Here is a 16,520-nt window from a genome sequence, read left to right as displayed (position 1 = left end):
CCATTTATATGGCTTTCAATTAACGCCACAGCATACGATGGGAACTTGAGTTCTTACCGTTTTTCCCACTACATTCATTCCAATTGCGTATGAATTATTCATAAGCCTAAATCCATTCCTACAACCTTCACTTTCATGTAAACACCAACACAGCCTGCGTGTTTAAATAATGCATGTTATTCTAATCGATTAGATAACACCTTTTTCGCAAGTGACAACCCCTGCTATATTCAACTGTGTGGGAGTGTGGGTTTCAGTGTTTTCTCCTAAGTACACGGAGTAGCCAGCCAAATTGGGGGGTTCGGGGGTGCATACCACCAAATGTTGTTGTTGCAGAACAAGCTCTATTATGGTGGTCCTACGGTACATTCCAATGCCTTGATTCCATCCGAAACACACAGCAAAATTATTGAATACTGTAACGACTTTACCTCTGATTGGTCAAACGAATTGTGGTATTGAGTAGAAAAATTACTTTACAATTAAAATGACAGAAAATGTTTTAATTCAGTGTGTTTTGGATATCGTCTAGGCCTAGATGATCAGGACTGTCTTTCAAATAAGATAACCTTTAACATAAAACCTGTCTTCTCTTGAGATTAGTCATATTTACAGTTTTATTGCAAGATATGAATTGCCAATGTTTGTTAGTTTAGTGTAAAAAATAAGAAAAGGTTGTGTTCTGTTAAGTAAACATGTACTGATTCCCTGTTGAGAAACAATATATAATTGTAAGAAAATAGATTTAAAAGTGCTAAAATGTTCAGGGGGAGGACCCCCCACCAGATTGTGTAAGGCCACTTTTATACAAAGTCAGTCGCCCATGAATGGACCTACAGGTATGATTGAAGAATGAAGCCAGTGCTAAACATGGGCTTTGCTACACAGAAAGCAGCAGATGACCGCTCCAGTTTTACACTCAAATCAGTAGGCCCATATCGATACCTTTAATAATATCATTAGCTTTAATAACCTGCAAAAGAGCTGTTCTCAAAAAACGAAGCACTAAGCTGCACTGACGAGTCACTTTAGCGGTCACAAGCAAGTCTTGACATGGGCTTCGAATTCAAAAAAAGGCTGGTGCACTTCACCAAATAGATGGCATCATGAGGAAGGGAAAATGATGTGGATATATTGAAGCAACGTTTCAAAACATCAGTCAGGAAGTTAAAGCTTGGTCGCAAATGGGTCTTCCAAATGGACAATTACCCCCAAGCATACTTCCAAAGTTGTGGCAAAATGGCTTAAGAACAACAAAATCAAGGTATTGGCATGACCATCACAAAGCCTTACCTCAATCCTATAGAAAATGTGTGGGCAGAACTGAAAAAGCATGTGCGAGCAAGGAGGCCTACAAACCTGACTCAGTTACACCAGCTCTGTCAGGAGGAATGGGCCAAAATTCACCCAACGAACGCATTGTGGGAAGCTTGTGGAAGGCTACCCGAAACATTTGACCCAAGTTAAACAATTTAAAGGCAATGCTACCAAATACTAATTGTACTAAGTGTATGTAAACTTCTGACATAAATAAAAGATGAAATAAATCACTCTACTATTATTCTGACATTTCACATTCTTAAAATAAAGTGGTGATCCTAACTGACCTAAGACCGGGCATTTTTACTTGATTAAATGTCAGGAATTGTGAAAAACGGAGTATAAAGAGTATTTGGCTAGGGTGTTGGTAGGGTGTTGGTAAACTTCAACTGTATGTATGTATGTATGTATGTATGTATGTATGTATGTATGTATGCGTAACAGTGTAGGTTCCGTCCCTCTCTTCGCCCCAACCCGGGCTCGAACCAGGGACCCTTGCACACATCAACAACTGACACCCCACGAAGCATCGTTACCCATCGCGCCACAAAAGCCGCGGCCCTTGCGACGCAAGGGGAAACCCTACTTCACGTCTCAGAGCGAGTGACGTCACCGATTGAAACACTATTAGCGCGCACCACCGCTAACTAACAAGCCATTTCACATCGGTTACATATGCATGCATGCATGCATGCATGCATGCATGCATGCATGCATGTATGTATGTATGCATGCATGCATGTACATGTTTGTTCATGAGCAAGGGCATTGCAGTGTGGTGGTTACGCAAAATGATGGGGAAAAGAGGCCAGTCGTGTACTGGAGTAAATCGTTAGACTCGGTGGCGAGAGTAATGCCGCCGTGACTGAGGGCAGAACAGGCGACAGAAATGGTTTTGCATAACACGCTTCAATTACAAATGGGCCAAAAAGTAGATGTCTCGATTCAGTGCATATTAATCTTAAAATAGTAGACATGAGTGCGTCTCCTGACCCCTCCTGTCTCAGCCTCCAGTATTTATGCTGCAGTAGTTTGTGTCGGGGGGCTAGTCTGTTATATCTGGAGTATTTCTCCTGTCTTATACGGTGTCTTGTGTGAATTTAAGTATGCTCTCTCTAATTCTCTTTCTCTCTCTCTTGGAGGACCTGAGCCCTTGGACCATGCCTCAGGACTACCTGGCATGATGACTCCTTGTTGTCCCCAGTCCACCTGGCCGTGCTACTGCTCCAGTTTCAACTGTTCTGCCTGCGACTATGGAACCCTGACCTGTTCACTGTGATTACTATTATTTGACCATGCTGGTCATTTATGAACATTTGAACATCTTGGCCAAGTTCTGTTATAATCTCCACCCGGCACAGCCAGAAGAGGACTGGCCACCCCTCATAGCCTGGATCCTCTCTAGGTTTCTTCCTAGGTTTTGGCCTTTCTAGGGAGTTTTTCCTAGCCACCGTGCTTCTACACCTGCATTGCTTGCTGTTTGGGGTTTTAGGCTGAGTTTCTGTACAGCACTTTGATATATCAGCTGATGTAAGAAGTGTTATATAAATCAATTTGATTTGTAAGCAAGTTGTGAATATCCAACGGAGATTGTCAATAGTATATACAGTAAATGTTGTGGTGGATTAAAACAAAAGATTAAAGAGGGCTGTGGCCTCCCTGTGAACAGAAGTTATGTTTTGTCTGTTTCATAGGCGTTTTCCTTGGGAGAGCAGTTAGTGAAATTCTGCTGTTCTATTAAGTATAAAGGTACCCAGATCAGGCCGTAAAAGGTGCTCCCAATTAATTAAGTCCTGGCCATTTGTTTGCTTTTGCTCTACGTTTTACCACACCCACCCACGTTATGAATATTTGTTAGTGGGGTCAATACAGTGTGATTTATTGCGTAGGGTTTCATTTTATTTGGTTTTAGTAGGATCTTCACGGGGTAGAAATGATGCACGTTAAATTACACACATTTTAAATGTACTTAAGTATCCATTGTCCGAATTTTGGTTACACAAGTTCTCCTGACAAGAAATGTACTGAAAAACTCAATGTAAACCTGGTACACAGAATGTTTGAAATGTCTTTAAATACACATACACGCTCCTAAAGGTCCCTCCATGTGTACCTGAGGGCTCCTTGTCAGGGTTGTACTCCAGGGCATTGCTGCAGATGAGGTCTATGTCTACCAAGAAGTTCTTGGCCGTCAGGTATTTATGGGTGTCGATCTTGGTCATGACCGTAGATAGATCCATAGGCTGAATAATCACCTCCAGGTAGTCTGACACCTGAGAGGGAGGGGAGGGAGAAAGTCCATTTAAACTGGTGCAATTCACTCCATTTAAATCAAAATTAGTTAAGAGGAATCGGTCCAGCAGTGTCAATTCTCTAGCAGTGCAATACTCAAATAGAGGCGAGAGGGTAGGGGACAGGACTCAAATAATGACGCAACCTCCCTAGGGTACCTCATTCCTTTTTTTATCATTACTGTATCTAGCGATGTATACTGTGATATCTAGTATCTACGTCATCAAGCAATCTCTGTGTTGTTACCAACCTCCTCAATGTCAACAGGTTTGCTGAAGATGTTGAAGCGTTTGTCTATGGCGAGGCGCTTGGTGACGTCCCTGAGGAACAGACGCAGTTCTCTCAGAGTGTTTTCCTCCTGGTCGGCCAGACGAAGCTGTTCCTCGGGGGAGAGAACCCTGGGGCCAGGGACCTCCGCTACCGGAAGCACCTCCTCACACCGCAGGGCTAAAGAGATAAGATGATAGAGTAGGTGAATGTGTGTGTTTGAGAGCGTTCTCCTCATGATCTTCTGGGCTACACTGCTTCTCAGGGAAGAGCGGTCTGGGGTCTGAAGCCTGAACTACTGGTAGGACCTCAGCATGACAAAAAGCAAGTGATGTGAGAAAAGTTGAGTGTGTGTGTCTGTTAGAGAGTGTGTTCTCCGCCGAACCTTCTACTCTAGGTTGATCCTTGGGGGAGAGGTGAAACACACTCAGGCGGGTGGGGAAGAAAAGCATCAACTTGTTTCTAAACATATCATCAACAAATGAACAAAAACCCTGAACCCCCAGTCTCTGGCCTAAAGAGAGTGATGCGGTTGCTGAATTCCAAATCAACCCCTAACCACCTGGGCACTCCTGTCGACCTGAAATTATTGGAACAGGAAGAGGGAGAAGGATTTGACTGCAATATGGTATTTGCTTTATATAATACCCAGCCTCTCGCTTAATTAAAATACCTATCCAGTTAGATCTACAATTAGATCTGCTGCTGATGGTCATTAGTAGCCTACCAAACTTGCTAACAGCCCGTCGCTAATGGCTGGTACTCAGCGCTCTATCGTCCTTCTAATCACTCTGACATCAATATAAATGCAATAAACAAATCAAACTTCATGAGAGCCCTGGCATTCAGAGTTTGAGCAGATCACCCGTTTCCAGCAGAGACCGCTCCTCATAGCTGGTTGATGCATTGAATGACAGTGTTCCTATAAGCCCATGTTGCACAACATTTCTATAGACCAGCGGTCACCAACCGTTCGATCACGATCGTAAAAAACAAAAGGCTGGCTTTCCTTTCATTTATTGCCCCCCAAAATTGCCGCTATTGGCGGTAGGTGCACATGATTCAGCAGCCCTAGCGCCGGGAAGACAAGTGTTCCCATTTTGAAACATTTCACGTGTCTGAAGGTAGAAATCCACCTACCCAGCAGGCCCAGAGAGCAAATCAAGTGCACCTATAGGCCTACCACTGGCCAATCAGTTAGCTCAGATAACCTTGTCTGCACAGTTTCCGAGCCATAGACTAAAAAGAAGCCTCAAATGCACAGCAAAGTTGATACTGTGAATGTCAAAACTTTTAAACCCATGACTAGAGACTTAACAAATACAGCAAAGAGCTGCTGTTTACGATTAAATTCACATTTAAGATGTTATTCATCACTGTCAACACTGTCAACACTTTGTTCAACACTTATAAGCCATAAAATGTGCGTTCTCCCTACGTCCACTCAAGCTAGACCAAGAACTGCAGAAGCAATGAATGAGTATAGCAGTGTTTTGATAAGCTTGCGTTGTAGCGGCTTCTCTCTTAATATCGAGGAATATTTAACTCTCTCTGGTCATAGGAGTAACAACATGAATTGGTGCATGAAGCAGAACTAATGCAGTGCGACTTGAGTTTCACCATCAGCTGGAAGACTGTCCCCTTATCTCAGCAAATGGAGAGGGGGGGTAAGTAGGATGAGAGGCAGCCTCACCGCTGCTCCCTCCCTTCCCTCAGACGCAGGCCTTCAGTCCAGTAATTCTTATTATTTTTGTATGAATTATGCTTAGCTTTGCCTCAAGTAATACAACAAATGATCTATTACCAGTGTGATCATCATATACCTGAAATTGAAATATAATTTTAAAAAATGGTCTGAGATGAACATTGGCAGGGCATTTCAAGCATAGCCAATAGGCATATGCAGTGATAAGTGTATTGGGCCTACAGCCTACTGCACAAACCTCATTGCTACATAACTGTTTTTAATTGGTTAACATTGCATAAGCTTCCATTTTACATGTCAGAATAAAATAAAATAAAAATCTGAGCAGTAGATCTCGGTTTGCATTCGACTCAAAGATATCTTGACTCAAAGGTTGGTTACCATTGCTATAGGCTATGCAATTGCGTGATGGCCTCTTAAAGAGAAGAGGACGCCATCAGCTTTCTATAGGCAAGGTGTACTATATTTATTTCTCAACTTATAAGCAAATTGCTTCGTTTTACAACCGGAGTAGCCTACCTGGCTGGCATGAAAATGAACTGTGGGAAAAGCATCCTCCATTCGCTATTCAAGTGCATACGGATGACATGTCTTTTTTTTACACTGCCCCTGTTCCGATAAGTGCATAATAATTGCCCATTCTAAACTAATTTCACACATTATTTAGTGTATGAAAAGACAAAATTACATTGAGAATAGTTGGTTCGGGGAGAATATTATCACTTGTGAAGGATGCCCAGCGTGCAGAGTCTTGCCAACAAAAGAAGAGCATGCATCCCTCCGTCTTTTCAAATCATAGTCAGCCTATATGTTTTGATACGGTCTGTATCACAACTAACTAAAGTGGCCTGAGACCGCTGAAACACAGTTGGAGAGCAGATATTCTAGAGAGCCTTGTGAAACATGTGTTCTCATAAGCTCAGTCATTGCGTAATCGCGGGTGAAAACAGTTTTGACTAGCCACTATTTAAAAGAGAATTCCAGCTTTCTCGTGCTGCTATAGTTAATGCTAAATTCTACAAATTAAGCACATTCATCCGCTTTACAATAGTATAGCCTTCCTGGCCTATTAAAAACCTAACCTCCATTCACTATTCGAGTGCAGGGTACGGATGACGTTTCTTTGTAGGGGCTATTCTAAATGAAAATAATTCCACACATACAGTACAATTCAAAAGTTTGGACACACCTACTCATTCAAGGGGTTCTTTATTTTTACAATTTTCTACATTGCAAAATAAGTGAACACATCAAAAATATGAAATAACACATATGGGACCATGTAAAGGGGGGATCATATAAAGTGGGATACCAAGTCAGTTGTACAACTGAATGCCTTCAACTGAAATGTGTCTTCCACATTTAACCCAACCCCTCTGAAACAGAGAGGTGCCGGGGGCTGCCATAATCGACATCCACGTCTTCTGCGCCCGGGGAACAAACGGGTTAACTGCCTTGCTCAGGGGCAGAGCGACAGATTTTTACCTTGTCAGCTCGGGGATGCAATCCAGTAAGCTTGCGGTTACTGGCCCAACGCTCTAACCTAATAACCAAAAAAGTGTTAAATCAAAATATATTTTATAATTGAGATTCTTCAAAGTAGCCACCCTTTGCCTTGATGACAGCTTTGCACACTCTTGGCATTGTCTCAACCTGCTTCATGAGGTAGTCACCTGTAAGTCATTTCAATTAACAGGTGTGCCTTGTTAAAAGTTAAGGAAAGAAATTCCACAAATTAATGCGGTAGGGGTGGTATACAGAAGAGAGCCCTATTTGGTAAAAGACCAAGTCCATATTATGGCAAGAACAGTTTAAATAAGCAAAGAGAAACGACAGTCCATTACTTTAAGACATGAAGGTCAGTCAATAGGAACATTTCAGGAACTTTGAACGTTTCTTCAAGTGCAGTCTCAAAAACCAAGCGCTATGATGAAACTGGCTCTCATGAGGACCACCACAGGAAAGGAAGACCCAGAGTTAACTCTGCTGCAGAGGATAAGTTCATTAGAGTTTACTGCACCTGCAGCCCAAATAAATTCTTCAGAGTTCAAGTAACAGACATCTCAACATCAACTGTTCAGAGGAGACTGTGAATCTGCAAGGAAACCACTACTAAAGGACACAAATAAGAAGAAGAGACTTGCTTGGGCTAAGAAACACAAGCAATGGACATTAGACTGGTGGACATCTGTCCTTTGGTCTGATGAGTCCAAATTTGAGATTCCTGGTTCCAACCACCGTGTCTTTGTGAGACAGAGTGAGTGAATGGATGATCTCCGCATGTGTGGTTCCCACCGTAAAGCATCAAGGTGGTGGTGTGATGGTGCTCTGCTGGTGACAGTCAATGATTTATTTAGAATTCAAGGCACACTTAACCAGCATGGCTACCACAGCATTCTCCAGCGATACTGTGATAGAAAAATTACGTATTTAGACGATTTATTTGATATTAATGGTTAACAATTAACATTTCTGTCCGACTAATGCTTTTCTAAAATTGTCTCCACTCTAGTTCCCTTCAGCTAATCTGGGCGTATGGTCACTAGATATGGCTTGAGCTGACAAATGAGTTAAAGACTGCATTACATAGGCAAGATGTGGTGGGTGTAACCGAGATAGAGCTAGCCTGGAAGAATTTAGAACAATCCCTCAGTCTCCCAGATGCCAGGATGATGTTGAGACATACACGGAACCCAAACCAGCTGCGCGCGTGACCCATCGTGCATAAATGTATTTTGTCCCCCTACACCAAACGCGATCACGACACGCAGGTTAAAATATCAAAACAAACTCTGAACCAATGACATTCATTTGGGGACAGGTCGAAAAGCATTAAACATGTATCGCAATTTAGCTAGTTAGCTTGCACTTGCTAGCTAATTTGTCCTATTTAGCTAGCTTGCTGTTGCTAGCTAATTTGTCCTGGGATATAAACATTGAGTTGTTATTTTACCTGAAATGCACAAGGTCCTCTACTCCGACAATTAATCCACACATAAAACGGTCAACCGAATCATTTCTAGTCATCTCTCCTCCCAGGCCTTTTCATCTTTGAACTTGTATGGTGATTGGCATCTACACTTTCATAGTATTACCACGACAACCGGCAAAACAGTTAGTCTTTCAATCACCCACGTGGGTATAACCAATGAGGAGATGGCACGTGGGTACCTGCTTCTATAAACCAATGAGGAGATGGGAGAGGCAGGACTTGCAGTGCGATCTGCGTCAGAAATAGGAATGACTTCTATTTTAGCCCTTGGCAACGGAGACGCTCATTGGCGCTTGCGAGCAGTGTGGGTGCAATAATTGAATAACATAGATTTCTTAATTTATTTTGTAATGCTCGCGTACGCGACGTGTCCGGTCTGGTCAGCATGTAAGCCAGGGTGTGGTTAAGACAATACCCTCCCGTGCAGATGACAACAAACCCAAAATGGTACCCCCCCAATCTGCATGGAAGGGGTGGAACCAGGCATGACTAAGAATTCTTAGTATCAGCAATATAAGAAACAGCATTGTCTGTAAAGGTTAGGCTACTCGGTTCAACAGTCAATAGTGTTAGGTTGACTGGTCTCATTATTGCAATAATTAATCGATATTAAATAAAGATGATTGTTTGAAGAAATGAGAAAGTCTCTCTCACATGATTAGAATATTCCACCACAATATGCCGTCCCATCTGGTTTGCAGTTAGTGGGACTATCATTTGTTTTTCAACAGGACAATGACCCTCCAGGATGCGTAAGGGCTTTTTGACCAAGGAGAGAGATGGAGTTCTGCATCAGATGACCTGGCCTTCACAATCACCCGACCTCAACCCAATTGAGATGATTTGGGATGAGTTGGACAGCAGAGTGAAGGAAAAGCAGCCAACAAGTGCTCAGCATATGTGAGAACTCCCTGAAGACAGTTGGAAAAGCATTCCTCGTGAAGCTGGTTGAGAGAATCCCAAGAGTGTGCAAAGCTGTCATCAAGCTGCCTGTTGGCTGCTTTTCCTTCACTCTGCAGTCCAACTCATCCCAAATCATCTCAATTGGGTTGAGGTCGGGTGATTGTGAAGGCCAGGTCATCTGATGCAGAACTCCATCTCTCTCCATTGCCTTTGATACAACTTTTTTGAAATCATCATTAGAGTCGGATCATTCAACCTTAAAATGTATTAGTAATCAAAACATATAGCCTACCGGTTTGTATCACAACTAAAGTTGCATAAATAACTCAATTAAGCATATAGGAGGACCCATTTCTTTGTTAACCACACTGAGCAGCCGCATGCGCGCACTCCCTCAAATGTGAACTGCTTCAGGAAACTAGGTGTATGTCGCGAGTCATTACTTCACAGGAGAGACATTTGAGCATGAACTTCTTTTTTTTTTTTACAACATGTGTTTTTTGGCAGAAATGCCTTCCCGAACATGTGAACTTTCATGTGCCTTAATAAGAAACTCGTATGCCATCTGCAAATACAATTGTTAAATTACGAGCCTAGTTGGTTTCACCACAGAAAAAGTGGCAACCTCCCGCTAGCCATGATTGGCTAAGATACTGAGTGGGCTGGGCATGCCGAGAGATGAGTTTGTATCAGTCTGCCATATAGCACGCTTGTGTCTATTTGAGCTGGTCAGTATGTCTATGTAATTCTATCTAACGCAGCTTTATTTTTAAATATATTGCGTAGTAAAACTGCATAAACCTAATGTCAAGTTAAAGTGTACTGTTAGTTAGCTAACGTTATGTGTATGCTCTCCACTTTCCGGAGGACCGAGTTTTGAAATCAGTGGAATTCGAGAATGATAGCTAAGGAGATGGAGAAAACACAGATTACATCTTCAAACTAGGGGCAACCATGGCATCCGACAGGAGACGCATCCAACCATGCTATATACGGGTAAGATAGTCTAGCTAGCTACATTTTCAGATATTACACGTTTGTAATTTTGACAGAAAGTGGTTTTATTTCAAGTTAAAGTTTACTGTTAGCTTGCTAACGTTAGCTGGCTGGCTCACTAGCTAACATTGTGTATTATCTTATTCTTCGTGTCTAAGACACATTTGCTTGACTAGTTATAGCCTAATGTTAGCTAGCTAACATTGAACCTGGTTGGTTAGCTACCTGCAGATTCATGCAGGGTAGTAACATCATGAGTTGGGATTATGGTTAATTGTTTAGATAGCTAGCTAGCTGCATGTCTTAACAAAAAGACTCCTCATCCATTTCAATAGAATGTCACTGCAACAACTGTTGATAGACGTACTAGCTGGTAAATTCGCTCTGGCTATCTACCCCGATTTCAGACCACGGTTAAGATAGTCTTGCTACCTGCATTTTCAGATATTACACATTTCTAATTTTGACATAATGCCTACATCACTGTCAAACGCTCCCTGAAACATTTCAACGAGCAAGCCTTTCTAATCGACCTGGCCCTGGTATCCTGGAAGGATATTGACCTCATCCCGTCAGTAGAGGATGCCTGGTTATTTTTTTTAAATGCCTTCCTCTCCATCTTAAATAAGCATGCCCCTTTCAAGAAATTTAGAACCAGGAACAGATATAGCCCTTGGTTCTCCCCAGACCTGACTGCCCTTAACCAACACAAAAATATCCTGTGGCGTTCTGCATTAGCATCGAACTGCCCCCGCGATATGCAACTTTTTAGGGAAATTAGAAACCAATACACACAGGCAGTTAGAAACGCCAAGGCTAGCTTTTTCAAACAGAAATTTGCTTCGTGCAACTCCAACTCTAAAAAGTTCTGGGACATTGTAAAGTCCATGGAGAATAAGAACACCTCCTCCCAACTGCACTGAGGATAGGAAACTCTGTCACCACCTATAAGCCCACTATAATTGAGAATTTCAATAAGCATTTTTCTACGGCTGGCCATGCTTTCCACCTAACTACCCCTACTGCATTCAACAGCACTGCACCCCCCACAGCTACTCGCCCAAGCCTCCCCCATTTCTCCTTCTCCCAAATCCATTCAGCTGATGTTCTGAAAGAGCTGCAAAATCTGGACCCCTACAAATCAGCTGGGCTTGACAATCTGGACCCTTTCTTTCTAAAATTATCTGCCGAAATTATTGCAACCCCTATTACTAGCCTGTTCAACCTCTCTTTCGTGTCGTCTGAGATTCCCATAGATTGGAAAGCAGCTGCTGTCATCCCCCTCTTCAAAGGAGGTGACACTCTTGACCCAAATTGCTACAGACCTATATCCATCCTACCCTGCCTTTCTAAGGTCTTCGAAAGCCAAGTCAACAAAAAGATTACCGACTATTTCGAATCCCACCGCACCCTCTCCGCTATGCAATCTGGTTTCAGAACTGGTCATGGGTGCACCTCAGCCACGCTCAAGGTCCTAAACGACATCGTAACCGCCATCGATAAGAAACAATACTGTGCTGCCGTATTCATTGACCTGGCCAAGGCTTTTTGACTCTGTTAATCACCACATCCTCATCGGCAGACTCAGTAGCCTTGGTTTCTCAAACGATTGCGTCACCTGGTTCACCAACTACTTCTCTGACAGAGTTCAGTGTGTCAAATCGGAGGGCCTACTGTCTGGACCTCTGGCAGTCTCTATGGGGGTACCACAGGGTTCAATTCTTGGGCCAACTCTTTTCTCTGTATACATAAATGATGTCGCTCTTGCTGCTGGTGAATCTCTGATCCACCTCTACGCAGACGACACCATTCTGTATACTTCTGGCCCTTCTTTGGACACTGTTAACAACCCTCCAGACGAGCTTCAATGCCATTCAACTCTCCTTCCGTGGTCTCCAACTGCTTCTCAACACAAGTAAAACTAAATGCATGCTCTTCAACCGATCGCTGCCTGCACCTGCCCGCCTGTCCAGCATAACTTCTCTGGACGGTTCTTAGAATTTGTGGACAACTACAAATACCTAGGTGTCTGGTTAGACTGTAAACTCTCCTTCCAGACTCACATCAATCATCTCCAATCCAAAGTGAAATCTAGAATTGGCTTCCTATTTCGCAACAAAGCATCCTTCACTCATGCTGCCAAACATACCCTCGTAAAACTGACCATCCTACCAATCCTCGACTTCGGCGATGTTATTTACAAAATAGCCTCCAATACCCTACTCAACAAGCTGGATGCAGTCTATCACAGTGCCATCCGTTTTGTCACCAAAGCCCCATATACAACCCACCACTGCGACCTGTACGCTCTCGTTGGCTGGCCTTCACTTCATAATCGTCGCCAAACACATTGGCTCCAGGTCATCTACAAGACCCTGCTAGGTAAAGTCCCCCCTTATCTGGTTATCTGGTCATCATAGCAGCACCCACCTGTAGCACGCGCTCCAGCAGGTATATCTCTCTGGTCACCCCTAAAGCCAACTCCTTCTTTGGTCGTCTCTCCTTCCAGTTCTCTGCTGCCAATGACTGGAACGAACTACAAAAATCTTTGAAACTGGAAACACTTATCTCCCTCACTAGCTTTAAGCACCAGCTGTCAGAGCAGCTCACAGATCACTGCACCTGTACATAGCCCATCTATAATTTAGCCCAAACTACTACCTCTTCCCCTACTGTATTTATTTATTTTATTTATTTTGCTCCTTTGCACCATATTATTTATATTTGAACTTTGAACTTTCTTCAAACTACAAATCTACCATTCCAGTGTTTTTCTTGCTATACTTTATTTACTTTGCCACCATGACATTTTTTTGCCTTTACCTTTCTTATCTCACATAATTTGCTCACATTGTATATAGTCTTATTTTTTTCCTAATGCATCATTGATTGTATGTTGTTTTACTCCATGTGTAACTCTGTGTTGTTGTATGTTGTAAATGAGAACTTGTTCTCAACTTGCCTACCTGGTTAAATAAAGGTGAAATAAAAATAAAATAAAATTTCAAGTTAAAGTGTACTGTCAGCTAGCTAGATATGTCTTAACAAAAAACACGTTTTAATGTGCCAGAGCACAGAGTAATTGATGAATTTACGAATGCTCAACACCCGTTGAATATGGCCTGTCAGTAAACGTTGGCAAAAAAGTGTAATTAAATTGTTTCCAGCAGCACAGTTAGTCACCAACGCACTGGTTCACATGAAAACAGCCTAACCAGCTCTGCTAGGGTGAGTAAAATGGTCAGAGTTGGGTGTTCTCTCATTATGTGTCTGGAAGTAGTTGGCAAGCTAGCCAATGTTAGCCAGTTAGGTTGGGTGCTTGACTGCCGCTGTGAGGTCAGAACGTTCGGATTAACCCTATTAAAAATCGTCCAGAGCTTCCAGTGAGAGCTCTGAATGCAAAACGCTCTGAATTTACAAACGGACAATCTAACAGCACAGTTGCAGTCAACAACTCTCTGTGAGCTGTTCTCTCTCACTTAGATGTCTGAAAGTAGCTAGCAATTAGTAAAGAACACTTGGATCAACCCTTAAAGAGATGGGTGGGGTTAAAGCTTTAATTTTACCTTTATTTAACTAGGCAAGTCAGTTAAGAACAAATTCTTATTTACAATGACGGCCTAGGAACAGTGGATTAACTGCCTTGTTCAGGGGCAGAATGACAGATTTTTACATTGTCAGCTCGGGGAATCGATCTAGCAACCTTACGGCTACTGGCCCAACGCTCTAACCACTAGGCTACCTGCCGCTTAAGAGGGTGTGAACGATGCTGAATTGGTGTAGACAAAGGGCCCTCCAATAGTAGTACCAAAACATTCAAAGGTCATTTTCTCAAAAGTGTGTTAACAAGTTTATCAACTTTCAAAGCAAAATTACTTTCCCATTGTTCCTCAATTGTAGTGTAATTGTTTAGCTCCGAGTCAATACTTTTATCTAATGTAAAAAAAAAAACTCAATTTCAAATTCTGCTACATTAGACCGATTTGAGCCATTTTACTTTTTAAAATGTAGATCTTCCAAAGGTCTGCATCAGTGGGCTGTGTGGAAACCGGAGATGCTAAACGTGTTTATGTTAATGTTCAATTACCGTGAGACCACCAGTTATTTGCATGACAATCACCGACTGACAAAATGTCATGACTGCTACAGCCCTAGTTGGGGATTCAGCACAGTCTAGTTGTTACACACTGTGCTTCCTCTCCCTTTGCCTCTTCTCTTCTGGTCCACTAGCCCCAGGCGCCTTCCAACATTGTGAGCCCTGCTTCACATTAGCATCCTCGTCCGTGAGTGTAATCATGGGTAATAACAGTGTAATCATAGGTAACTGTGCTCGGTTCATAGCGGGCTCCCTCTCTCCCACTTGAATCTCCCCAGCCTCCCCCTAAACTCCACACCCCTACAAGCAGCCCCTGATAGAAGTAGGGCTGCTGTTTTATTCACGGGGAACCCCCGAAGAGAGGAGAAAGCAGGGACCCCTGCCTCACATCAATAAGGCTATGCGAGCCGTGTGTGTCAGAATACATGTGTGTATGTGTGGGACCCCTGCCTTGCATCAATGAGGATGCTGCAATCGGCGTTGCTTGCTGTATTTCCATTTGAAAGCGGAATGCCATCATGGAAGCCCTGGGTGACCACTCTCTCACACTGAGAAGGAACAGATGGAAAGGGAGGTTGGGGAAGAGAATAGTTAAGTGAATGGTAGGGGGAAATGGAGGGGAGAGTATGGAGGGATGAGGGAGTGGAGGAGAGAGTTTGAAAGGAGAGTATGGTAGCGGGACATGGGGAGAGCGCCATGGAGTACTACAGGAAGCTATGGAAGTCATGACGTTCCTACTAGTCTGCCCACATTCAATTATCTAGGAATGTATATTTTTCAAGTGAAGCAAAAATCTAGCGATGATTCAACAGCTCAGAGAATTGAGTTGGTTACTGCGTTTGAGCAATGTGTGTGTCAGGAGAGGGGCACTGTCTGCTTGGCTGCTAACAAATGAACGCATCTGGCTTTCAGGGGAAATGGAGAAAGCCTGACTTCCGCTTTAAGACGTTAACAAGGCGACACTCCATCTTAACCATTCCACCTTTACTGGATTGGTTCAACAGTGCAGAGAAGAGAACCTCCCATGAGTCTTATTTGTTCATCGTCAGGACCAGAAAGAAAGAAATGCCGCTCAGGAGTTTATTTTTTGCCTGCTACTTTAGGTTAGGAGAGAGAAAACAGAAAGGCGAGATAAATCGAAGATGAAAATGACTTGTTCTCTTTTCTCTCAGCACCCCACTGAGAACGGTGTGTGGACAGCATTGTAAAAGCTTGGTTAGAATACGATACAGTATTACACGTGTGTGTATGTGTGTGTGTGATATCCTGTGTGTCTGTGTGCATGCTTGTATGAATTCATAGTACCTTTGTGTCTCCTGTGGGGTGGCGCTCTAGCAGCCTGTACCAGTAGCAGGTCCATGAAGAACCTTCTTCTGTCCTCCTCTCCAGGTGAAGACAGACTGACCACCTCCCCGTACGTCGTCTGGAACATCAACTTCACCTGGGAGAGACAATAAGAACCATATGAACAAAAACAGCATAACTGGCTCATTTACGCGATAGCCAATGGATGTGTGTCTGGTGTATGGAATCAGAATAATTTTCTTGGATTTGCCTAGACTTTATTGAAGTAATATTGATGTTCTGAAGAGCTAAGCCAATGTAATATTGACGACAGTTTTGTTGTGATTTTCATAAGTAGCAGCAGACAGGTGTTGAATTAAGTTAGTAGGGCAGTACTTTCAACCTATTAAACAAAGGTTCGCCCACGTTGTCGCGAATTAAATATGAGAGCATGTTCTATAAATAGCAGTGTGCAGGACTCTAAAGTGTGACCAATTTGATCGCATATGCAACAAACTATTTTGCTGTGATACCTGGAGTTGAATTTTTGGAGGACCAGATGCGACTAATGGCGTTTTCACATAGTCCTCTTTAAAATAACCACTCTCAGTCCTCTTTAAAGTGAACGCTGGGGTAAAAAAAAAAGCTATTTAACTCAGTTCCCT

The 16,520-nt window shown here is 42.8% G+C and overlaps 1 protein-coding gene across 3 annotated transcripts in view; it reads right to left on the bottom strand.

Annotated features, from left to right (window-relative positions):
• Positions 1-16,520, bottom strand: part of LOC115174471 (ATPase family AAA domain containing 2B) — a 156,562-nt gene that overhangs the window by 80,014 nt on the left and 60,028 nt on the right. For all 3 annotated transcript variants that reach the window (XM_029733017.1, XM_029733018.1, XM_029733019.1), the window contains 3 exons: positions 15,877-16,012; positions 3,863-4,059; positions 3,434-3,593 (listed from right to left, as the gene is read on the bottom strand). In XM_029733017.1, coding sequence (XP_029588877.1) covers positions 3,434-3,593; positions 3,863-4,059; positions 15,877-16,012 — 493 coding nt within the window. The remainder of the gene's footprint in view (positions 1-3,433; positions 3,594-3,862; positions 4,060-15,876; positions 16,013-16,520) is intronic.

The sequence above is a fragment of the Salmo trutta genome, chromosome 35 (genome assembly GCF_901001165.1).
Source record: "Salmo trutta chromosome 35, fSalTru1.1, whole genome shotgun sequence".
In the NCBI taxonomy this organism is placed as follows: domain Eukaryota; kingdom Metazoa; phylum Chordata; class Actinopteri; order Salmoniformes; family Salmonidae; genus Salmo; species Salmo trutta.
The sequence above is the reverse complement of the archived record's forward strand: the minus strand, read 5'-3'. Positions and strand labels throughout refer to the sequence as shown.